The sequence below is a fragment of the Gymnoscopelus microlampas genome (genome assembly GCF_963454915.1).
Source record: "Gymnoscopelus microlampas genome assembly, chromosome: 14".
NCBI classification, from domain to species: Eukaryota; Metazoa; Chordata; class Actinopteri; order Myctophiformes; family Myctophidae; genus Gymnoscopelus; species Gymnoscopelus microlampas.
The window spans coordinates 22,521,638-22,546,730 of NC_139951.1; the positions used below are offsets into that span (position 1 = coordinate 22,521,638).

General features: G+C 44.3%; 1 protein-coding gene across 2 annotated transcripts in view; it reads left to right on the top strand.

The window, feature by feature from the left end:
* The first annotated feature begins 1,243 nt into the window (after positions 1-1,243).
* The window catches only part of ep300a (EP300 lysine acetyltransferase a), a 34,478-nt gene continuing 10,628 nt past the window's right edge, over positions 1,244-25,093 (top strand). Inside the window, exons 1-21 of one of the 2 annotated variants that reach the window (XM_084078499.1) lie at positions 1,244-1,748; positions 4,285-4,982; positions 7,845-8,024; positions 8,173-8,515; positions 9,479-9,598; positions 10,581-10,823; positions 11,807-11,912; positions 12,079-12,198; positions 12,289-12,406; positions 12,686-12,827; positions 13,303-13,377; positions 14,689-14,774; positions 15,040-15,192; positions 15,834-16,310; positions 16,455-16,896; positions 17,024-17,142; positions 17,518-17,581; positions 17,722-17,897; positions 21,889-21,977; positions 23,387-23,467; positions 24,965-25,021. In XM_084078499.1, the coding sequence (XP_083934625.1) occupies positions 1,655-1,748; positions 4,285-4,982; positions 7,845-8,024; positions 8,173-8,515; positions 9,479-9,598; positions 10,581-10,823; positions 11,807-11,912; positions 12,079-12,198; positions 12,289-12,406; positions 12,686-12,827; positions 13,303-13,377; positions 14,689-14,774; positions 15,040-15,192; positions 15,834-16,310; positions 16,455-16,896; positions 17,024-17,142; positions 17,518-17,581; positions 17,722-17,897; positions 21,889-21,977; positions 23,387-23,467; positions 24,965-25,021 (3,983 nt within the window). In that variant the 5' untranslated portion in view covers positions 1,244-1,654. The remainder of the gene's footprint in view (positions 1,749-4,284; positions 4,983-7,844; positions 8,025-8,172; positions 8,516-9,478; positions 9,599-10,580; positions 10,824-11,806; positions 11,913-12,078; positions 12,199-12,288; positions 12,407-12,685; positions 12,828-13,302; positions 13,378-14,688; positions 14,775-15,039; positions 15,193-15,833; positions 16,311-16,454; positions 16,897-17,023; positions 17,143-17,517; positions 17,582-17,721; positions 17,898-21,888; positions 21,978-23,386; positions 23,468-24,964; positions 25,022-25,093) is intronic. The other variant, XM_084078500.1, reaches the window with a different exon arrangement.

Consider the following 25,093-nt stretch of genomic DNA (forward strand, 5'->3'; position numbering starts at 1 on the left):
TCTCTCTACTACATGGGGAAACTGTTTAGTTTATAATCTTACTTTATGTAATTACGATACATTAGACTGAGAATCAGCCCAGGATAGATTAAGGTTTGGGGATAAAACAAGTCAAGAGATGCGAGGTTGAGAATGGTTTGGACATTTGGTGCAGAGGAGGGATGAGGGGTACATTGGGAGAAGGATGCTGAAGATGGAGCTGCCAGGCAAGAGAAGAGGAAGGCCAAAGAGGAGTTGTATGGAAGCGGTGAGAGAGGTCATGCAGGTGGCTGGAGTGACTGAGGAAGATGCAGAAAACAGAAGCAGATGGAAACAGGTGATCCGCTGTGAGACTAGCTGAAAGAAGAAGAAAAGATGTATAATTACAACAGATACAGAATAACAATGAATGACAATGTATGCAACATGTACAGTATATTAGAAATGCCCCTGAACCCACGTGTTTGCTTTATTACACAAAAACTCAGACAGTATGGGTTTGGCAGCAGTTTACATAACACCTTATTAAAGAAATAAGTCTAATACTTAATTTTACCCGCAGTTACCCTTACCCACACACACTCAGTTAACGTTTTCTTTTCCTTTCTTTATTATATCCGATCAACTATCTGAAACATGTTTCATGTTGTAAATGCTTCATTAGTTCCTTTTATACTTCAGAGTTCTTTACATTTAGAGTATTAGAACAATTTCTTTCTTTCTTTCTTTTTTAAGAGAACTTTAGCCTCCCAAAGCTCTCACTGCCAATACAGAATAGTTTTCTGTTCTTAACCACTTAAAAAACCCCAGCATCGGGAAAGCTTTCGCTGAAAATAGCAGATCGACAAGCTCACAATGCTATGCATGTTCTGAGCTTGTCGATCTGCTATTTTCAGCAAAAACTTTCCCCACAATAACGGAAGACAGAAAATACACTAGTATTGAGCCCTGAGGGGCTCCAGTTACCCATATGGGGTTTAAGTGGTTAATTGATTTTGGCTTTAAAATAATAATAAAAAATAAATAAACACGCAATTTTTTTTTAAATTCTATCATGCATATAGAAATGAATATGCATAATATTTATCCGACAATGCATATATGGATATGCGTCTAATTTATTTATTGCATGCCTTCATGTTAACCCGCTATACCAGCAGCAGCACCACCTCCACCACCACACCATCACTTCACAGCCAAACAAGCTGTTTCTCTGCCCGACATTATCTTCCACCCAGACTCCGCTACGGGAGGCTGAAATGACGGATGCAATCATGGGAGAGGGACGCTGCCGGGGCGGTTTATTTACATTTGAAGAGGCTGTATTATAACTTTAGAGGGAAGCCGCTATTACGTGCGTCTCCCTCTTTTACTTTTCACCGACCCCCTCCTCCTCCTCCTTCACCACCACCTCCTCCTCCGCTCGCTAGAAATTTATAAAGAACAAAAAATCCGAGCAGGGAGGGAGGGGGGTTGATACGCCGAGGACTGAAATCGAGAGGCGAACACACAGGAAAGAGGAGTAATTTGTACACGGGACTTTCCCCCTCTTAGTCCCCCTAAAAGGAGGGGGAAAAGTCGCAATAGTGGACGCGAAAAGGAGCGAGGTTCTCGAGACGTGAAAAACGTCCGCGAATTGTGGATACTTTGTATATTTTTATTTCGAAAAAAAAATATGGCCGAGAACGTTCTGGACTCTGGCCCGCCTTCAGCCAAGAGGCCTAAACTCTCCTCTCCGGCACTTTCTGCCTCCGCCAGCGATGGAAATGGTAAATATTTGTTTTGGATATGATTCGTTACGGTGTTATTGATCGAATTGGGCCGTTTTCGTCGGCCCGTGTTCGCTCAAAAGAGGAAGGAAACGTGGGATTCCTCTTGTGTTTTTGTCGTAGCCTGGCTAGCGTTAGCATGTTAGCGTTGTGTGTGTCGGACTTGGAGTAGAGACATTAGCTGAAGCTAGCTCTACTCTAGAATTGAACATCAAGGATGCGTGAGTGATGTCACGACTAGGCTTCATCCTAGCGGAAGTGCTTCGGACGGACTACCGGGCCCTTGCACCGTAAAACCTCATTTATAGTTGCATGTCAGTGTTGGGCTCAGTAAATAGCACATCAACAAGTTCACAACGCGTCAAATTAGTGTCACATTCGTGACACTTTGTGAGCTTGTAGATCTGCTATTTACTGCATGCAACGCCAGCGTGCAGCTATGTATCAATACGGCTTTGAACCCTGCCGCTGGCTTGACATAAATGACGGATCAACACATTTTTCATTTGAAAATACGTCATTTAGTCTAGTGATGCAGGGATCGTGAGACGACGTACGTTAAAGCCATAACGGAACCCATGAAATTACAGGCTACACACTTCCGATAGTTTTTGACGTCACCGGCTCATCCTTGGTGTCTTCATCTGAGGCTCTACTAGCCATAGCTAGTTGGCTTCCAATGATGGTCCCATCCATGTCTAATGGCTAGTTTAGCCAGGTTGCTAATGAGCTAAAACGGCCAGCCAACTTATAATAAAGTTTTCCTCGGCGATGTTTTGAATGATCGCCACAGCAAAACACTAGACATGTCCGACAACTCCTCTTCTGTCCACGGAGCCGTGTAGACATGCTTCCTACAAACACGGAACCACATTATTTTGCCTCATCATAAACCAAATGGGATCTTTTCCCTGCTAACGTTGGTGTAAGCAGAGGTAGCTAACGGTGCTAACGTTGTGGGGGAGCTAAATTTAGGCCCATGGGTCTGAGTGATTGTTATGCTCAAATTGCCATTGTTAGTTTTTCTGTGGATGGTGTGTGGCAGAGGGTTGGAGTAACGTAGTGGGCTCAGGGAGGACACAACTCTGTCTGGGGAACAGGGACAGCGTCGTGTGGGTCTTATCACTACCACCACTGAAATATCACGTTAGTTAGACAGACTGCTGTTAAAACTTAATATAGTTGTCTTGATTTCATCACCTATGCATATGGTCATTAACTGCTGCAGTTGAGCTTGTCTAGCTATGATCTGAGGTGGTCAGCATCTTTGCAAGTGGACATGTTCCATCATTCTGTCATTGCACAAGCCTTTACTGTTGTCCGCCTAGGTAGTTAAGCTTGCATTACTGTATTTGAGGATCTTAAAAGAACGGCGAGAATAATCTCTCCCTGTTGATAAAATCTAACTAGTTGTAGAGAATAATTTAAATTGAATTGAGTTTGACACGCCATGTGTGTCAAGACATTTCACATGTTGAATGGAAGCATCTTTCAGTGATAACATTACAAGCCTAAACACTTGTGGATAAGATATCAACATCATATATTATTGAAGTTGAGTTTTTGTGCTAGAAGTTGTTTTGACATGGTTGTTGTTTTATAAAGTTAGTTGCATGAAGTATTACATTGTTAGTGATATTGTACATGAGATGTTATCTTAATTTACCTTAGCTAAATAGTTTGTAAATAGTGGTTGCCTTTGAGGATTCAGATTTCCTTTATTTAAGTATATTGATGCTGAATTTACCCAGTGCATTATCCAATTAATTAATAACCAGTCGTAGTGTGTCTCTGAAGTGACAGTGTCCCAATGTGATACCCTAATCTTATGGGAGAAAAAAACACACACAAACAACTGTATCCATTGACAGAGTGAGACAAATAATCACCCATTTAAATTCTTGATTTGAAGAATTCCAAAAATGTGCCATTTGGTCTCCCATGTGCCTGTCTTGTCATTGGAATAGTGAATTGGTCTCTCTTTGCGTTCTTGATTGCCCAAGAGTTTTGCTCAGCACACAGCATGGAGTCGTGCACACCCAGTGTGTTTCCTACCAGCTTGGCTCTGTCACTGTGGCAATAACACTGTGAATCAGGCCATCCGTCAGCTTGTGTGCATGAACCTGTCTCGCCATCATGTTAAATCACATTGTCACATGTTCACCGGTCTCCACTAATGGGGCTAGTTGTGTGACACATGTTTCTGGGGTGGCACTTATACAACAAACTGTAAGGCTGAGTGAGTTCATTTCTGGATGTCACCTGTAGTTTTGTGCATGGATAGACCATCTGCACGTCAGGATTTCATTTTGTTTGAAGGCACTGAGAAAATGTCCCAGGCATCCTCCTTCCCAAATGGCTTTCATCACTGTTGATTAAGCAATAAGCATTCAGTTCTGCTGAATGATCTGGACTTCATACAACCTTGACAAACCTTGATGCACTTTTGTTTTCCTTATTTTTGTCTTAGTGTCTCTTCATGCTTCTCATGTGACTGTCTTTTTTCCCCTTGCTCTCCTTGCATCCCCTCTCTCAGACTTTGGTTCACTGTTTGACCTGGAGCATGACCTCCCTGATGAGCTCATCAGCTCGTCGGACCTGGGCTTGGTCAATGGTGGGGACCTCAACCAGTTGCACACCAGTCTTGGAGGAGGCCCCGGCAGCCTGGGTCCTGGAGGCGGAGGAATGGGTCTGGGTCTAGGCCCAGGTCCTGGAGGAGGTGGTCCGGGTGGAGGAGGTGGTGGCCCGGATGCGGTGGCCAAGCACAAGCAGCTCTCCGACCTCTTGCGCTCGGGGGCACCACCCACCTCCACCCAACAACAGGGGCACCAGGTATCCATGGGCAGCCCAGGAGGGCCAACCTCCATGGCGCAACACCTTGGGAACATGAAGGCATCCCCCAACCAGGGGCCCCAGCAAGTGATGGGCCAGGGGGGGCAGCATATGTCTCCCCAGCAGCAGGTCAGCATGATGCAGCAGCAACAGAACAGTGCAGCCGGCATGGTGGGCGGTGGCATGAACAGAGGCATGATGGGAACGCAGCAGAAAGGCAACAACGGACAGCAGCAGCCGGGCATGATGGGGGGCCAGGTGATGAATGGCTCCCCCAGGATGGGCTTTGGGAATCAAGGGATGGGGGGTAATGGTAACTTGCTGGCTGAGACCCTACAGCAGCAGCAAGGATCAGGGGGACCGGCTGGGATGAGAGGTCAGCAACCTGGAGCACTGAACAAGGTAAGGCTCCTGGCTCCTTCAACTCTGTGATGTGACTTTAAAATGATGTGGAAATTGTTTAACTGCCTATTGGAGTTATGTCAGTTAAAGCCTGATAATCACATTTGTGTATAGTTTTTAGCCACTTAGTACTACTTGGGTACTAGGCAGTGAATAGAATAGTATTTTGAAAATGTATAGTCTGGTAAATATTTACAGGCTATAAGTCAAAGGCTGGTGAATTACTGTTGTAAAACCTGTCAATACGGTCACGTGGGAGGTACAAGCGACTGGAAATGTTAAAACAATTTAGTTGCTTTTAAAATGCTTGCTGTATTTGGAAATGGTGACCGTATTGATATAAGATGCAAAAATTGCCATGAATAAATATTTTTGTTCCTCAAGAAGAAACAGAAATGGAAAGCAGCATGTCTATTCAGCTAAATAATTGTAATGTGAGCTGTAATCACACAGCATTCATTTAAAGATGACAACTAGTGAGGAGGTTGAGGAGGGAGTAAGAGAGGGATGGAGAGAGGGAAAGGGAAGAATATTGGATGGGAGAATAGGATAAAAGGGATAATAAACGTGTTAGTTTTCATTCTCTGTCCTCGTGGAGGAATTGGGGGATGTGTTCATGACATATTTGCATATGTAGTAAGTCATGTACTTAAGGCCTGAAGAGTTAATTGGAAAAAAAAAGAAACCTCACCACCATCGTGTCGTAATTTATAAATGGCACAAGGCGTAAATTCTTTCTCTTGGGAGTGAAAGGTTTTTCATAATAGCTTCCTATAAAGGTAGTCTGGTGTTGTTGTGTAGAATTACTGGCCCACAAATTAAGCTGCATATTTGGGGGTGGTATATATTTTTTTATATTTTTTTTATTTTTTTTTGATAGTGACAGAGAGAGAGAGACCGGAAAGGTGGGAGATAGAATGGGGATGACATTAGAGTTCTCAATGGGCCTGAAAATTAAGGCCGGGCCCGGCCCGAACAATAACCATAATTTTAGGCCCGAAAAAACAGAAATGTGCTTAATTTCCTCAGTCACGACACGCATCCAACAAGCTTTGAACTGAGCAGATTGGACCTTACGTTCCAGAAATAATGGCCAAACCATCTTGAAAACGGACACTTTAGCCGTATTTCGATGTTTGAGTTCTGGCCATTTGCGGCAGTTTCTTTTTATAACACAGGCTAGGAAAGTCGGACGGCGACAAACTAGATACCTGAGTAAAGTTCACTTTGAGCTGCATTCAACACATCTACTACCATTTCCGTTTGCCTTACCGTTCGGCCGCTAGCGGCAGTTGAAATGTCTTTTTGGGGATAATCGGTTTCCCCCCTTTTTTTCTTTTTACGGAACCCGAGGCTCGGCTCAGCCTGACCAATTAGCATACATTTTCGACCCGGCCCCAAAACGTTGGGTCGGGATCGGGCAGAATTTGAGAAATCTAGATGACATGCAGCAAAGAGCCTCCAGTCGGATTTGAACCTGGGTCAGTTGTGGGAGGGATTATAGCTTATTTATAATGTGCTGTTACTAGGTGGGACAATCTTTGATTTGACTTCTAGGCATGTTTTCATTGTCCACATTTTGGTCAAGTTGGCAAAAAGTAATTGTGTAGACTAGAAAAGGCCGTATCTGCACGTGTCACACTGTCAGATATCGCAGGTAAGGTTTTCCCTTCACGTGGCCCACACACACAGTGTTAACGACATGAAAACCAGAAATTACCAGCTATAGATTGGTGGGCGAGGGGAAACCCCCCATTAATTAATTAAGTGCATCACAGTGAGTGGTTACACAGTCCCGGAGATGTCAATATTAAGTCTCCAGCAGCCACGACAAACTTAATTGGGTTTATGTATGTTTTAAACCATCGTTAATGGCTTAATTGAACTAAATGCCATAACCCACCTAATTGATTAGAAATGGAAAGCAGCATGTCTATTCAGAAAGTAGACGTATTTAATTGCTCTCTCAGATGTAAGGGAACGCAGCTCAACGGTATGAAAAATGGAACGCGATTAATGTCCTCTCCCCATACCCGCACCCCACTGGGAGAAGGAACGTTCATCTCTCATCGCTTCCATGTTCCTTTCGCAAGACTGATACTCCTTTTTATCTGCTGTGTTTTCTGAGATCCTGGAGTGAGGTGCAATGCTAGAGTATGAATATGCGCTGCATGTTGGGTGAGCAGTCCAAAATGTTTGATTGTAAAGGGAGCGAAGCAGTTGAAATCTTGGGAAAGGTTGTGTGTTTGGGCTCTGTGAACATGAATACTGTTCACCGTTCTTTTACTGTCTGCTTTTTTATTCCATTGTTTTGTGCTCCTTAAATACCTTACATCACTACCTCTCTCTCCTTGTCTTCCATCACTTCTCTGTCCCCCTCCTGTCTTTGTGCTCCACTCTCTTGCTCTCCCCTCCTCTCATCTCTATCCCCTTTCTTCACCATTCCCTCATCATTGTCTCAATCCTTCATCCCTTCCTGCTCCTATTCGCCCCTTCACACCCTTCATCCTTCATCCTCCCCATCTCATATCTTTTTCCGTGTATCCCTACCTCCCTCTCCTCCCATCTCCACTTGTTCCACTTCTACCCCATCTCCCTGTTTTCAATCTCGGCACACCTTTCCTGTATATCCTACTCTCTTCCCTCTCTCCTCATCCATTTCTCCCTGCTCTGCTTTCTTGCTCTCCCCTGCACATAACTTCTGTCTTCCCACTCGCCTACATCTTTTCCTCCCCCTGTGTGTGCACCTTTCGCATCCACTTTTCCCTTTATTCTCTCTCCTCCATCTCTCCCCACTGCTTATTTGAATCCTCCCGACCTCTCCCTGCTCACTTTCTCCTTCTCTCCCTTCACTCCTCTCAGATGGGTATGATGGGGACCCCAGGGGCCCAATACGGAGGTCCATACGGAGGGCAGGGGAACCAGGGTCTCGGGGGAGCAGGGCTGGGCCCTCAGCTCCAGAACAAGGGGCCTATGGCCAATAGCTTGGCTCAGTTCAGCATGGACAAGAAGAACCAGCCCATGCAAGGCATGGCTGCCATGGTAGGACCATTTTTTTTGTCTGTACGTACGGTCTCGTCTGTCATAGTGATGCTTGTAAAAAAAAACTTTATTATACCGTAATAAACAAAATTCTCATTATTTCCTTCTCACCTCTTCCTCTATGTTCTCTACCACCTCACTGGTGCAGGCCTCCCAACAGCCACAGCCAGGAGTGGGAGGTCCTTCTGGACCCGTGGGGGGCGGAGCTCCGGGGATGGTCCCCAGCGGCCAGGGCGGTCTGGTGGGCCCGGGAGGCCAGGTGTCTGCAGCAGCGGCAGCAGCTGCCGCCGCGGCTGGGGCGCCCCCTACCGCTGACCCTGAGAAGCGCAAGCTGATCCAGCAGCAGCTGGTGCTCCTGCTCCACGCCCACAAGTGCCAGCGGCGTGAGCAGGCCAACGGGGAGGTGCGCCAGTGCAACCTACCCCACTGCCGCACCATGAAGAACGTCCTCAACCACATGACCCACTGCCAGGCCGGCAAGTCCTGTCAAGGTAAGTGGGAGTTCAAGGATTGGGCGAAGGCTATTGTTATTGTATTGATAACCATTGCAGCTGCAGTGTCTTTGAGCAACAGAAGAACCTCTCCCCTTTCACATACACTTGCTAAGTCCTATCTTACAATTTTAACCACTACGTATCGATAGACAATGATGAAGACATCTGTTAGCAGGCTGTGTCCACCGAACGTTTTTTTTCATGGCCAAAAGCATTACTATTTTCTACCTGAAGTGACCATGGCGCTCCGGAAAAAAATGCTATCTGCCGAGAGCACTAAAGCGTAAATCGTGGCGCAGGGAAGAGGACCGTGCCTAGCACGTCTTTGCCATAGAAATGCATGGCAGAAAGGCACAAAACGCTTTCTGTGGAATATGGTTGTCAAAATTGAATATTCTTTTTAAAGAAACCACAGGTTTGAACTTTTTTGAAATGTATAAAATATTGTATGTGGTACCGCAGACCCCTCTCTCTGCGCTGTGGTTGGTACTAAGAAACATGCTCTCTTGGAGCGATATCAAATGAATGATTCATACTTTTATTATTCTATAGCCTCATTTAATAAAGAGAATGGACATGCATCGCTCCAAGCGTGCTGCGATAAACACGGAACAATCTATTCCTTGACATGAAACTGAAATTTCAACTCAACTAAATTGTTATCAAACACTTTACCTGGACTGTAGCTTGCAGTCTGCAGCGAGATGGCTCTCTGCCAAGGGCTTCGTGACAGCTCACGAGGCAGATAACATTTTTGTCTTTAATTTTAGTTCAGTATTTGAATGTAGGTTTAACTATCGAATATTTGTTGGCAGCCCTACTGTAGACACAGCGCCTAAATCTCGAGCAGCACCATTTTTTGTTGCAGCATCTTGAAAGTTCGAACTCAATCACTTTGCCTTCTTTTCCAACTCGTACCCCTCTTTCTTGTCCCCCACTCTCCCTCTCGTGTTTCCTCAGTCGCTCACTGTGCGTCATCCAGGCAGATCATCTCCCACTGGAAGAACTGCACGCGACACGACTGTCCTGTCTGCCTGCCGCTGAAGAATGCCGGAGACAAGAGGAACCCCCAGTGTGAGTGTCTGTATCTGACCATACGACAGCTATACTATACTAAAGCTGAAAATAACAACGCTGATTTTCAAGCTGTCAACAGACCGCTTGCGATGGCCAGTGGTCTGTTGGCAGTTGTTTCCGTGCAACAAAGTATAACTTCTGGTCATACCAGAAATGATCTAAGTGAAATAAATTTGTGTCCTTCTGGGACCAGAAGCTTGCTGACAAAAAAGCAAGTAATTCGCCTGGTGTGAGGTATTGTAGATCATTTGTGACAGACACTAAACACAAATTAAGAAAAAACATAGTTGCCATCTATCCCAGCCTCATGAGTCATAACTGATTGTTATGACGATGTTACAGTTTCTGCCAGAGCAGAATTGTGCAAAAAAGATAAAATAATAGCTTCCTCCCCAATAGTACGGCTCCTTCCCCATCCAAGGTAAGTGCAATAAAGTTATTGTTATTGGTTGATGGCGCAAATTTGCATGCCAAGTTCACCAGTACGTGCTCCTTCACTGCAAATTGACAGGGCCACCAGAAGCGAAAATCCACTGGTTACATTCAAATGAATATAATTACAGTAGGAGCGTGCTATCCTTCCCAGTTCTGCTATTTGCTGAACAGGCATCCAACCAACCTGTAGCAATCGATAGTGCAGCGACAGAGATCGCCCTCCCAACTGGCTTCCCACCTGTGAACATGGCTAATTGTGTTTGTTGGTGTGCCTGGCCAAGCTGAAAGCACCATGGAGGATTTAAAGGCCAGTCTCCACGGCTGTGAGCAGAACTTTACCCCCGCGCCACCCGGATGCCCCAGTGTTTGGTTTTCTTTCTTGAATTACATTTGTATAAATTGCAACAGTGTGTTGGTGCTTTGTTGCATTGGCTTATCTACCTACTTCGCAGCTGTGAACAACTCAGGTGTGCAAAAGTATTGTTGTTAATATCTCGTGTCATCAAAGGAAATGCTTACCTGCTGTCTTCTGTCCTCTGTCTCCTAACAGCTCTGCTGGGCGGTGCAAGTGCTGGTCTAGGCAGCTCTCTAGGCGGGGCAGTCCCGGGCGGCCAACCGAGTGCTCCCAGTCTCAACCCACCCAGCCAAATTGATCCCAGCTCCATAGAGCGGGCCTACGCAGCCCTGGGCCTCACCTACCAGGGTAACCAACTCCAGGCACAGCCTGCCCAGCCCAACATGCCCAACCAGGGCCTGCAAGGACAGCCAGGCATGAGGCCACTCAACCCCATGGGTGAGCTAGAGTGACATTTGCTGAAATTTGGTTTGATAATTTGGTTTACCAATGAATTAAAACTTAGAGGAATACTTCAACCCCAAAATGCATTTTTGTTTACTGTCAATAATTGACTGTTAAAAAAAAACGTTTTGGGGTTGAAAGATATTGATGTTGGGGTTAGGGTTATCCTCATCACTTTCAAAACACAGAATTTTTGCTGATACTTAAGTATTTAAAACACTTCCAGGATATACTGTCTCATGTCCTAAGGAGGAATACGTGTGGACGTGCATGTGGAGTTCAACACAGCTGAGTTAACACGCATGTGCTGCCCTAGGTGTGTGTGTGTCATTTCAAATATCGATGATACCCTAGTTCCCTTCTGACATGCACACAAATGAACAGGTTGTGACAGCAGGTGAAACTGAAACGGTACATGAGATTACCAGACCAAACTGTCTAGTCAACTGGTTCTAAACTCTGGCCATTAAAACCCCGAATATTGCTAGTTTTATATTCTACCTGGTAGATTAATGCATTGACCTAGATTTCCAGGTCTAAGTGCTAGAATGAAGACCTGACGCACTCTGGTGAGTTTACAGTCTTGGTGTCATTGGTGACCCTCGATGTTGAGAGAGGTGTGTACTTAATGTCACATGTCCCCACTGTGCAAATACTACAGTGCCAGACTGACAACATGTTGCAGATTGAGCAAGATCTCGTTAGAAATGGTGGTTGTAAACTCAGGTTCACTGCTATAGAATGATTATCGTGCACAATTCCTTTGGTATAAATGCAATCGAGTTGATTATCATACAATGTGGAAACTTTAAAGTTCATATCCTTTATGAAAACGTGCTGTTGTTGAAAGTAGGCAAATTGAATAAACAAAAACAAACATAATTTTTTGGCCTTTAAATTAAATGGCCTTTAAAAACTCAGTTAAAAAGCCTAAAATCCAAATGATCCTAATGTTGCACCCCCCTCTCTGTGTCCAGGTGCTAATCCAATGGGAGTGAATGGAGGAGTTGGGGTCTCTGCTCAGAGTCAACAGGCCAGCCTGCTACAGGACACCATGATGCATCTCAACGTCAACAGCCAGGGGTGAGAGCATGGACACCTCACAACAAAACACAACTTGACACACTGTGATACCTGTGTAGTCACCAACAGCATCCCCCTCCACACATGTCAGATAGAGAATATCACGTGCACACTTATACTAGCGCTACAAAGAATGTATTTATTTTTGTTTTATTTTTCACTTCAGACTGATGAACGATGGTGTGGGTTCAATGCCGACGGCCAACCCTCCCTCCGCCCCGGGCATGAGGAAGAGCTGGCATGAAGACATCACACAGGACCTGAGAAACCACCTGGTGGACAAACTGTAAGGCACTGGAAAAATCATCACTGTATTGCCTCAGTGGTATACCTGGTTGCCCTCTAACACCAGGCCTCTCTCTCTTCTCACCCACAGTGTCCAGGCCATCTTTCCTACCCCAGATCCTGCCGCACTTAAAGACAGACGGATGGAGAACTTGGTGGCCTATGCCAGGAAGGTGGAGGGAGACATGTACGAGTCGGCCAACAGCAGAGTAAGCAACATTATTAACTATCCTAATGGATAATATCTGACATAAATAAGACATTTGTTGTAATGGGCCTTTTGGAGGTGTCACAGGCCAAGGTATCCCTGTGAATAAAAAGTACCATAATGTTTGACGTGATGATGATTAATTCAGTAAAGGTGTTGAATTGATAACTCACCCTCCCAGGGTATTCCACCTCTTCTGTATTATCTTATCACTCTCTAATTGTCTTTACCCTCCTCCCCTGCCCTATTCTCCTATCTTACCCCTTATCCCCCTGCCTAGGCGGAGTACTACCACCTGCTAGCGGAGAAGATCTATAAGATCCAGAAAGAGTTGGAGGAGAAAAGAAGGACCAGGCTACAAAAGCAGGGCCTGGGGCTGGGGCCTCCCGGGATGGGTCAGCCTCCCACGGGACTACCTCCAAGTGAGTGAGACATGCTGCACGTTGTCCCAGCAGCGTGTCAATATTTAATATAGTGTTCATCCAGTACCTGTATGAACCCTGAGGTCTAATCAAACCAATGTCCATTTGTGTGAGGGGACGTGTCCAACAAGATGTTTTTTTTACATGAGCGTATGTTTTGAATTGTTTACAATGGGAATGCCAGGTTTTTGGAAGCACCAGCAGTGTGATAAAGCGCTGAGTGTTTATTTTGCGCTCTCACGTTCACGTGTGGCGTTTTTATCTGCTTGCTGAGCACTGAAGTATTTTCAACTCGGGCGTTTGGAAGGGTTTTTGTGCGAGCGTCTTGGAGTTTTCAGCCAGGAAAAAACATCTTGGTGGATACGGCCCCTAAAGATCCCAAAGAAGTGGCTGTTGAACTTAATGTTGGAGTAGATGATGTCTGCTCTGCTTTAAATCAAACGGGCGTAAAACCTTCCTGTCTACTTGTTTACAGATGGTCCCCTCCCTGACCCACCAATGGTGAGACCCCCAGGACCCAACCAGATGGTCAACAGGATGCAGGGTCCAGGTAAGAGATCCATTTTACGTCACGTTTTACTCGTTTTGGCTCTGACTTGTAGCCATTTGACAAGATTCATTTGATGCTCTGAGGATTGACTCTGTGACTGTTTGGATACAGGGCCACAGCTCTTACCACCACTGTGCCTTCAGGCTGGCCCCAAAATTTGATTTGTTATATTTGCATTCGGATCTCAATTCCAAGATTATTATTTTTTTGCTTATTACTATATTATTGCATAATTGCAAGAAGAAGCATATATTTTGATTGAAGTTTATTTAAAAAAACGTGCATATACCGAGGTTATTTCCATCGTGGTGGAGTGCAAATGTGTGTGTAAACTGAGTGCCAGGTGTTTGGGGGAGGTAGCGGAGACATACAGAAAAATATAATCCATAATAAATGCATTCATAAAATTAAAGTAAAATGGCAAAGAACCTGCATAAAAGGAACCTGTTACAACCCATCTAATTGACGGTTAGGTCCAGTTGCTATTCAGCCACCTCTTTATGGAGTTCTTGAAGTTAACAATGGAAGTAATCAACTTAAGACTTGTAGGTAAGGCATTCTCATAACTGCTACAGAGTATAAAAATGTGTCCTTTCCTCTATATATATATATATATATATGTGTGTGTGTGTGTTTGGAGTTTAAGGACCAAACTAACTTATTTATTTTGCGAGGTCTGTAGCTTCTTTTTAAGGATCTTTGGGATGTTAGTGTACCAGGATGTGCAGGCGTAATCAAAATGACATTGAACAAGTGTCCCAGCCAATATTTCAAGAGCCCCTCTATCTATAAAAGTGGAAGGAGAATTAGGGAGTGACATGAAGAAAATGGTCCGGCCGGCCCATGTGGTATGCGCCCTAAACATTCGGCTATCAGATCGCCCCAACCATATTTATAAGTCAATTGATGAATAGCCAGAACTAATGGTAATTCTTTTCACAGTTTACAGTTTTTTTTTCTTGAGCAGTTTGAGACTATATCCTCCAACTGTGGTTAATGTGGCCATAAAGTGAATCTGAACATCTGGAAAAAACTTTATGCCTTTTAGTGATAGTACACAGTAGAGAGAGAGAGACAGGAAACAGGGAGAGAGAGAGATGGGGAGTGACATGCAGCAAAGATTGTCGGGAATTAAACCTGCGACTCGCTGTCAGGCGTATTAGTGCCTATGTGGTATGCGTGTTAACCGTTAGGCCAGCGGTGCCTCTGAGCATTTGAATCCATCTTGCAGTGTGGTTCAGTCTCTGCTTTAGTACACCATGTCTTATTTTTACTATCCCCTATGTAATTGTTCTTCCTCTGTTACTGTAGGTATGAACCAGTTCAATCAGATGGGAATGTCACCCATGGGCCAAAGGTCTACACCTCCTCTTCCTATGGGCGCAGCTGGCAACCAGGTCAGCACTCACCCATCCATACATACACTAACATATTGCTTTGTAGTTTGTACCATCTCAAAAGCTAATTGTTGCACTGATTTTAGACACAAGAACTTTTAATAACCGGGACTCCCTCTTTCTTTGCTGTTTCGCCCACTAAACCCTAGCCCTTAACCTCACAAAAACTATGCTTAAACCTAACCTCAAAACCTATCTCACTGGGGGGCGAAACAGCAGGAAAAGAGGGAGTCTGGTTAATAACCACTGTCTGTTCCATCTACAGATGGGTATGGTGGGAGCCAGGATGGGCCAGCCCAACGTCAACCAGCTCCAGAACCAGTACATGTCCCAAGGACAGTTCCCTGGGTCAGGCCCAGGGCTCGGCACAGCTCAGCCTAGCATGGCCCAGCATGGAGCGCAGGGAGGGATGCCACAGGTAAAATGGCCTGCTCTGTCTGGACTTTAAGACTGTACAACTTATCGGCTGTAACTTGCTGGCTAATCTAATAATGTGCCGGCTGTAGTTGAAAATGGTCAACTTAATTGCGGATGATAAGATGATTTTAATCTATAAAACTCCTAAGGCCAATATTCAGGATTAATATTAACTCACTATATCTGTTAAAATATTTGTCATTTTAGCCTCATCATCCAACCCTACTGTAAACACTTTCCATTATAGCAAACTAAGAGTGTGGCAGGTTCCTCTGTTATATTTAATTTATAGTTATAATTTATAGATAAATATTAATTCATATCAAATGATTAAGATATTAATGTGTACCTTTTACCTATTATAAAGGGATTTGTTGATAATATATCAGATTCTCTACCTAGTACACTATCTGTTTTAGTGGAACCTCATATAGTGGTGCATGACAACTTGGAATGAATGACAGTTTCCTCATTATGAGGACCACAATGTAAATACACGTTTGACTTACAGTATTGTGTCATCCTCTGATTATTTTAATTTCTGTTTTTTTTTTTTTTTTTTTTTTATCAAATCAAATAAAAAAATCCTGCTGTCACCGACCTCTCCCTCTCTTCTTCCTCTCACTGTGCTCCTTTCTTCAGACACAGATGGGCACTCCTCCCTCTCTGCCAGTAGCTAGTCCTCTGGCCCAGCCCGGATCAGCCGGCGGCCCAGTGGGGCCCATGGGTCCCCAGAGTGTCGGTGGTGGAGGTGGTCCCGGCTCCAATATGGGCGGGCCCCCGTCCAACATGACCCCGCCCAACGCCAACCAGCAGCCCAACTCCATCCCCCACCTAGCAGCCATGCGCAGCTGCTCGCCCTCTCCTGCCCGCAGTCGGACCCCCACCCCTCACCAAACGCCCCCAAGGCTAGCGGGGTCCCAGACCCCACAGCCACACACACCCAACCCGCCCCAGTTGGCTCCACCTCCCTCTGTCCCACAGCAGAACCAGATGAGTCAGGGGCCGGGCTCCAACAAGTCCCTGCAGCAACACATGCCAACGGGATCCACCACTCCCTCTCACCCTGGATTGACCTCCAGCTCCACGCCGCACAGCGCTCAGCTGCCACGCACTCCGGTCAGTACCCACACTGTAAAAACCTCAGTATTGATGTAATTTGGAGACTGTACGTGTCCATTTACTCTTAAATGAACAGTCCGTCATGTCTGTCTAACCCACCCCTCTCCGCCTGTACTTCCATCCTTCCATCTCTCCCTCCAGCTTTCCCAGAAAGGTTCTTTCACGGGCGACGGCCAGGCTCTGACCCCGGCGTCCGTAGGTAGCATGGACACCTCCTCCTCCCAGCCCGCCCAGTCAGATGCTTCCTCCTCGGCTGCCCACCTCGACCCGAAGACGGAGGTCAAGCAGCAGCAGGACGAGGATGAGGAGGAGGACGATGATGAGCGCGATGCATCTGGCAGAGGGGGAGGGAAACTCAACCTCAAGACAGAGGAGAAGCCGGTAAAGTTGGAGCCGAAGAGAGAGGAGTGCTCGGGAGAGGGCGGCAAAGGCAATGCTATGGACACCTCGTCATCGACAATGATGACATCAAGCGTAAAGACGGAGGACAGGAAGCCAGAGGTGAAAAAGGAGGTGAAGAAGGAGGAAGAGGAGACGCCAGCGACAGATGCTGCCGGACAGCAGGCTCCGGTTAAAAGGAAGAGTAAGTCTTTTTTTTATTTTTATTTTTTTATTTTGTCTTCTGCCTTAAGATTCTGTTAATTGGTCAATTTTCAGAAGTATTCACTTTTGTTTGTGTGGTATATTCTTCTTCTCTCCATTCTTCTCAGTCTTCAAACCAGAGGAGCTTCGGCAGGCGTTGATGCCCACCCTGGAGTCGTTGTACAGACAGGACCCAGAGTCTTTACCCTTCAGAATGCCTGTAGACCCACAGTTGCTCTGCATACCTGTATGTATTACTATTGTTTGTTGTATTTGTGTCAGGATTTGTCTGGAATTTATCTGTCTATTGATCCATCTATCGATATATCATTCTGCTATTGCTCTCTCTGTGTTTCTATACCTCTTTATTGCTCACTTATTCCCTGACGGGAGGAGAATCTTTGTATCATTACATGTTGAACTGGGACGGTCTTTCTAGCAATTGTGTCCTGGCAGTATGACTCTGATCCTAGTACTCTCCATGCTGTTGGTTGCTTAGAATGGTGATTATCTGAGAATTGATGCTTAATCTTAGATTGCACCGGTGGCAAATTGTTCTGCATAGCAGCATCAGCATAACGCATGAACTGGAAATGTAAACATCTTTGTTGTGATCCTGCAGGACTACTTTGACATTGTGAAGACTCCCATGGACCTGTCGACCATTAAACGAAAGCTGGATACAGGTCAGTACTGTACACCTGATAAGGACTACCTATTTGCTCATACAAAGTTTAGCATGATTTTAGTTTTATCAGCTGTGAAATACTTGTGTATCAGTATGATCGTGACATTCACATGCAACTTTGTATGTCTAATGTCCCAGGCCAGTACCAGGAGCCCTGGCAGTACGTAGACGACATCTGGCTGATGTTCAACAACGCTTGGCTGTACAACCGCAAGACGTCCCGCGTCTACAAGTACTGCTCCAAGCTGGCCGAGGTGTTTGAGCAGGAGATCGACCCTGTCATGCAGGGCCTAGGCTACTGCTGCGGGAGGAAGGTGAGGCATGGATGCAGGGAATGGGGTGGCATTATAAGGAGAGAGGTGTGGCACTTGTGCTGAATGAAAGTTGGGTTGAAAGTAAACGAGTAGAGGGGAAACTGAGGGTGAAAATTATGGATGGATGGATGGATGAAGAAAAGTAGAGGGAAAGAAATGAGACGGTTTTCTCTAAAACCACTCTTCTGCATTTAGCCTCACAGGGGGTGGCAGTTACCCCCTAGCGTTTGCATCCAAAATAGAATTTTGGCAATTTACACATTTTCTCCACCACAGAACGTTTGCAGGAGAGTAGATGTATTGCTGCCCTCTTGTGTATAAATCCATGCCGTACGCTGCATCTCCAGTAAAGCTTGATTATACTAAATTGAGCACAAGCTTGTGGAACGGCTATTTTCGATGAGCGACACACTGCGCGCAACGTAGTTTATCAAGGCATTAATGCAAGCCCTTAAATCAAAACCAACCCGGCCGTGCGTGCACGCACATGCACGTCCACTCACCAAGCCCAATCACACAAGACGCACAGACACAACGAGTGGTCCGTCTTAATGTGAGACAAATAGCTATGTGTGGACAAACAAAATAAGTATTATAGCCTACTATTCATTTCAATCTTATTTTCCAAGTAGGGGCCTGTCTCTCTCTCTCTGCATCAAATAGAACTATACCTAATCTAAGATACCATCAAAGCCAATAATGTTTACAAGCGACTCTCTCTGGTATTCATTTTTTGTTTGAGCTGTTGGAAATAACTAGGCTAAGGAGTCTTCACTAGGTTGTTTAAGTCCAGATGACAACAATATGACTGGTGTGTGATTGGGAATCATTTTTAAATGAGACATCGATTTTTGAATCGAAATCGTGACCCCAAGTATCGGAATCGAAACGTGAGATCGCATAAGATTCACAGCCCTAATCCTGAATAGAGTTTATTGGACCATTACTAAATGACAAAGCCGAATTAAGAGATTGTTCCAAATGCTGGAAGTGCCAGGGAGAGGAGGGCACAGTCATGCACATGTTGTGGGAAATCCCTTTAATACGTGCCTATAAATGTATTTATTTAATGCATGTTTCAGGATATACATAATGTTTCAGGATATATTTTTTAGGAAAATATATTTTGAAGTGTCAATAATGGCTAGCAGTTGGTGATTTAAAAGTGTTACAAAGTTAAATGTGTAAATTATTACCGTATCTCTACATTAGTGATTTTTTTGACCTTCCTTTTTATTTGTTCGATTGGACTGTGCTGTTATGACTGAGGTCATATTTTCTATTCTATTTGTGTCAGGTGTATGTCTGTGCTGTGCCCGGTCTGGGCTCTGTATGCAAATCGGTGTGTGTGAGGCCACTGATATGATTGGAGAGGTAACTCTCCACTGGAGACTGTGCTCTTTTTCATTGGCATCCCATACTTTCTTGGCCGAACACGGGGGTGAGGCCTCTTGAACGAGGGCGCGTTATTTAAATGACAATCGGTTCAGCAGCAACGACACCATCCATTCTTATGCTGTGATTGATAAGATACGGCCACTTGATAAATCACATGTGAGCCCCGTCGTGAGATGATTCCTGGTCTCTGATCTACGCTCCCTTGATAAATGAGGGCCATTATGTGTGAGTGGAGAGCTCCTTCTGCTCCCTCCGTGAATGTCTGGTTTAGTCAGCGTGGCCAGTTAGCGGTTCTGGAAAAGCTCTCTTTCAGACTTAGACGTAGACAGCTACCTGTTGAAGTGGGAGGCATACACTAACTGACTCTTATCTGAACTGAACGATACAATACTTTTTTCCCCTTCAAATGTATTCTATTGTTACCTTTTCATTCTTGTTGTATCTGTTTGCTCTTCCTAAAAATGCAGCAAATGTTCTTAATGCAATTTGTAATTAAAAATCTAAGAAAAATATGAATCATAATATGTATATATCTATCGATAAAAAAATCGCCGTTTGTGTCTCGCTTATTGCGCCGTAACAACGGCACGTCTGCTCAATGCTAGCCTGGAAACCAGATGAGTCTGCCATTGCACAAAAAAAAAATGCCCTCGGCAGATTTGGTCTGGCACCGCTCAGTTGTGATTGGATTTCACTCCCTCCCGAAGTTGTGAGTCAGGGCCCAGTATGCAAATGTGGGTCGGGTTTATCACCAGAGGCTTTTTTTAAAATCCACCCCTTGGAAATGCACGTTCCATACAGAGATTCCAGACTAATATCTACGCAGTGATATTAGTCTGGCCATGCCAGGCTAGCTCAATGCCTTCAATGACAATATGCACCGAGCCGCGGACTGTAAATGGAACGTGTGTGTGTGTGTGTGTGTGTGTGTGTGTGTGTGTGTGTGTGTGTGTGTGTGTGTGTGTGTGTGTGTGTGTGTGTGTGTGTGTGTGTGTGTGTGTGTGTGTGCGTGTGCGTAAGTAGAAGGAGGACACTTGAGCTGGAATGCCATACTGCGACAGTTATGAAAAGGACTTTATTTTATAATTGTAATAATAGCATATAGCCTATATTGTAGGCTACTAGATGTGAGGGCCAGGCTACTAACCTCTAGTATATAAAAAACACTCTTCTGGCCTAGGCTCAAAAGAGTGTTTCACCTCTGTTTGTACCTCCTCTATGCTGTCTCTCTCTCAGCAGTCTGTCTCACTTTGCATGTGCATCCTCTATGCTGTCTCTCTCAGCAGTCTGTCTCACTCTGCATGTGCATCCTCTATGCTGTCTCTCTCAGCAGTCTGTCTCACTCTGCGTATACATCATTTATGCTGTCTCCATCTCAGTAGTCTCATTCAAGGAAAAAAAAACGGTAGTGGACTTGCCCATTCAATGGTGTCATTTAAAAAACGAAAGAAGGTGGAATGCTGTGAGAGTGAGACCATGTTGTGAATGTGCGTGAGCGCGTCTCAGATGAACGCATGTCTCCTCCGTCATACAGTCTGAATATGGAAGCGTTGATGCTGAGTCCATGGCTAAATTTGGCCCCGGTCATACCGATGCTGTATCACGTTTCTCCTCTGTAGACTCTGCTATTTTGGGGGGTTTGCACACAAATGTCCTGTTGACTTTTGACAACGGGACAAAGTAGTTTGGACTTTTTGGGTTTGATTCTCTGCAGAACTTCATTTGAGAAAAACGGTGGATGTGCATGTTGTTCTTTTCCATTTCTTGTACATAGCCAGCACAGCTCAGTTTGTTTGTGTTGTGAATGGTACAGTATTGTCTGGCTGCAGACATTCTCCTCTGTGAGAAGCGTCTTGTGCAGTGCTCAGTGTACATGTCTAGATCTATAGATGTGGACACAAAGGTTCTTTCCATCTGAAGTGTGCATTATTCTGCATCAAACCAACTTTTATTCCTTCAGAATATGAATGTTTATGGACATTTGCAGTGTAGTTCCAGTCACTATGGGAAATGACCATGACTCCAGGGCCTGCTCTTCTGGTCACCGGGCCCAAGAGTTCAACACTTTGAATCCGAAGCAGATCAAATCCAACTTTAATCTGGATCAACTTGATCCCACTAGAGGGATGGATTTATAGTGCATTAACTGAGCAAAATGTACTATAGGATTAATTTAAATATATTCAATATAAATAATAGTTTGTAATTTTAAATAGTACATCATCCGAAGCCCTAAACTTTTAATTTATTTTAGTCACATTTGCAGTGTGCAGTTGCCTACCTCTTAGAACAGTGTATTCAGCTACATAATTAAACAGACTAGTTTATGATCATAGAATTATCCCAACAAACATTGACAATAAGATATAATTTTCATTATTCAATATCTTTAACAAAATGGGCTATCAACTGTGATCAAGTTAAATAATAATTGTGGACAATAGTATCTTGATTTGCCCACTCAAATGTTATGAAAATACAACTGAGCCTTGATATTATCTGATTAAAGTTGTTGTTTAGCTTGCTGATCAGAAGTTTGTATTAACATGACCGTTGTATCTTCTCTCTTTTTTCTGTCCTTCCCCCCCATCAGCTGGAGTTTTCGCCCCAGACACTTTGCTGCTATGGGAAGCAGCTGTGCACTATACCCCGAGATGCTGCTTACTTCAGCTACCAAAACAGGTATGGAGAGAGGTGGAGATGGTAGTGGAGATTATAAAAGTCATGTCACTACTAGAGCAGATGGAGGCCAGAGGGTCACAACAGGAACTCGGCTACAGGGGACTGGGTATCAATAGCTTATGTACCCATACCGATTTGTAGTGTCAGTCAATTTTCAGGCATCAGATATTTTTCAGGCATCAGATAAATTCCTTATAACTTCTCAAGTTTACCTTATTACAACTTGATAGTTGATGGCTTATTTATAAATCAGGAAAAGTAGCAAAGATTTCCATTCAAAGTGTTTTATGTGAGTGATTGGTTCATTTTCCTCTTGGAACAAATGCCTTGGTCCCCTTCAATTTATGTTTGCCATTGTTTTCATACCTTCACGCTCTATCTAACACGCTGGCATTTTAAAAGTCGGTCCTTTCCATCAGATTTCTCATCAGTTGCTTAAACGGATTAGATGATAAGTAACAGGCGACAGCATGCCTCAGTTAGATTGCACTGTGATTTCAGTATTAAAATCCATGCTGATATGATGTAGCTTTTTCACTCTAGATTGAATTCAGCACCTCTAAAGGCAAATGAAGGAAAGACAATATGACACACATGCAAACCTACATGCTTTAAACACACAATACAACTGCTCCGATACAGTTCAGTACACAGAAGACCTACACATTCATTGTTGAATACCCCAGCAACTTCCTGACACACGCATACTCAAACATGCATACATAACCCACACAAGAATTTGCCTTAAATAGAACTTAACTAAAATCTGATAGAGATTACACAGCCTACACTGTGTCTGATCACCTGACTACCTACATCACATCTGATCACCTGACTAGAACTGGTTGGAAGGACCCACTTTAAAATGGACTTAAATGTGCAAATTTAAATTGTCTTGTGATTTTTGTTTCATTTGTTTCAAACTACCACCTGACCATTATCTGTGACGCCTATATCCTCTGCTCCCTCCTTCCCTCCCCCCAGTTGATTGTGCTCCTGCTGTGTCGGTTGTGATGGTGATTGTTGTACCCATCCTTGTGTCCAATTGTCTAATCTGTGCTTTGCCTTGGCCTTTCTACTATGTGTTGTCTTGAATGTTCCGTCCCGTCTTTTCCTCCCGGTCTGTCCCTCCCATTTCAATGCCCGCCGCTTGCTTTCCACCCTGACCAACCATGTACCTCCAAACCTGCACCCCCTCCCCTCCCCTAAATCCTGATTCATGATTGGCTGTTTTGATGACGACTCCCTGCTGTCCTGCGCTCCTACTTCCTGCCTGCCCCGCTTGTCCTGTCCTGCCTTGCCCATGTCCTGTCCTGATCGGTGGCTGCCCTCCCCGTGCGCTGTCTGTGATTGGCTGTGCTGTGCGGAAACTGGTGTAGTTCACCAAAATTTGGGCTTATTGCTCTCAGGTACCACTTCTGTGAGAAGTGTTTCAACGAGATCCAAGGAGAGACGGTTTCCCTGGGTGATGACCCTAGCCAGCCTCAGGCGTAAGTATTGATTCTTAATGACATAATATTTGCCAACTATATGGGCAAAAATGGGTTGCACTGAATAAATATTGAGAAAATACATGGCCCATTTCTCATCTAAAATGTTATTAGAAGCTATTTCTGGTTAGATATAATATAGTGCTGTTGTCGGGCAGAAACCTTGTATCTCAAAGTTTACATTTTTTATGTTATTTCGTAAATTCGGAGTGTCACACAAAAGTAGTGAAAATAGCAGATCTACAAGCACACATGAGCTTGTAGATCAGCTATTTTCACTATTTTAAAATGTTTTTAAAATGATGATAAAAAAGGAACCGTTTTGGATATACAAGGTTTCCACCCAACAGATAGATTGTTTACAGAGACACTGCCATTGTAGTCTGCTTCAGAACCACCAGAGACGGACACCGTCTTGACTGCTGCCCCATGCGCACAGCTCTTCTCCCCCGGCCAGCCTCACCCGGAGTTCACACTGTGCCACAGCTCCACTAGTATTAATATAAAAAGCACATCCATACATGAATACACACATCACCTGTTGGGGTGCTTCTCGGTTAAAAGAGGATGATGAAAAGTAATAGAAACCGCAAGGAAATATACTGGAGCTTGAGTACACATTTGATTATTAATTCTGATTGAACTATTCCGCAGCTTCCTCAGCGCACACATGGTTTTGTTTATTCATACAGAAGTCAAATTTGTAACAGAAAATTCTAGGCAAGTGTATAGGTGATGTAGTCAACATGCAATGACAGAGGGAATATTAAAATAAATGATATACTCTCACTGCATCATGCTTCTAATGTGAGAAACCTCCGTTTATCTCTTTAACTCATCATTGCTTAAGTTTTTTCCTGTATGCAACTGTAAAGTCATTTGAAAGTGTCTTGCCTATTTCTTTTTCCTAGGATGGCAGGGGAAGAGGAGTGCTAGTTTTGGTAAGGCAGGCATGCCAACGGTGAGGCCTTCAGGCACGCCTGAGCAAGCTGCTAGGCAAGCGAGTGCCCGGTGTGCCTCAAGGCCTCACGCATTGGGTGTGCCGTCCAAGTAGGCAAGCCATGGTGGATGAATAGGTTATATCGTTAACCAAAACTAGCGCTCCCTGTCTCAGCGTATCACGGGCGTCAGAGCTCAAGTCTTCCCCTGCCATCCCAGGAAAAAAAATATTGCTGCCTGTAAAGGGTCCCTGAAACAGAGTAGAATTCCCCCACCTTGTGGTCACGTGAGGTTTATGGTTCTTTATGGGTATATAAACTGGTAATAGCTCTTCTATGACACACTCCACATTTTAGATCAGAGGAAAACTACACCTTTTGCTTAAATTCATATTTGGAACTTTGGACTGAAATACAGCAATTATCCCATAGTGCCCCATTGTCAACATTTGAAATGCTCTGTATATACAACTTTACTACTCAAAATGCGTTTATCATAATATATTATTTTAATGTTTTTTAATGTATTCTTATAATCTTACAACATGCTTCTTTTCAGCTCCATAAACAAAGACCAGTTTGAGAAAAAGAAGAATGACACACTGGACCCTGAAATGTGAGTCCTCATACATTACATACTGTCAGATCTTGTATTATGTCATGCCAACATTTGGGTACTACACGATTT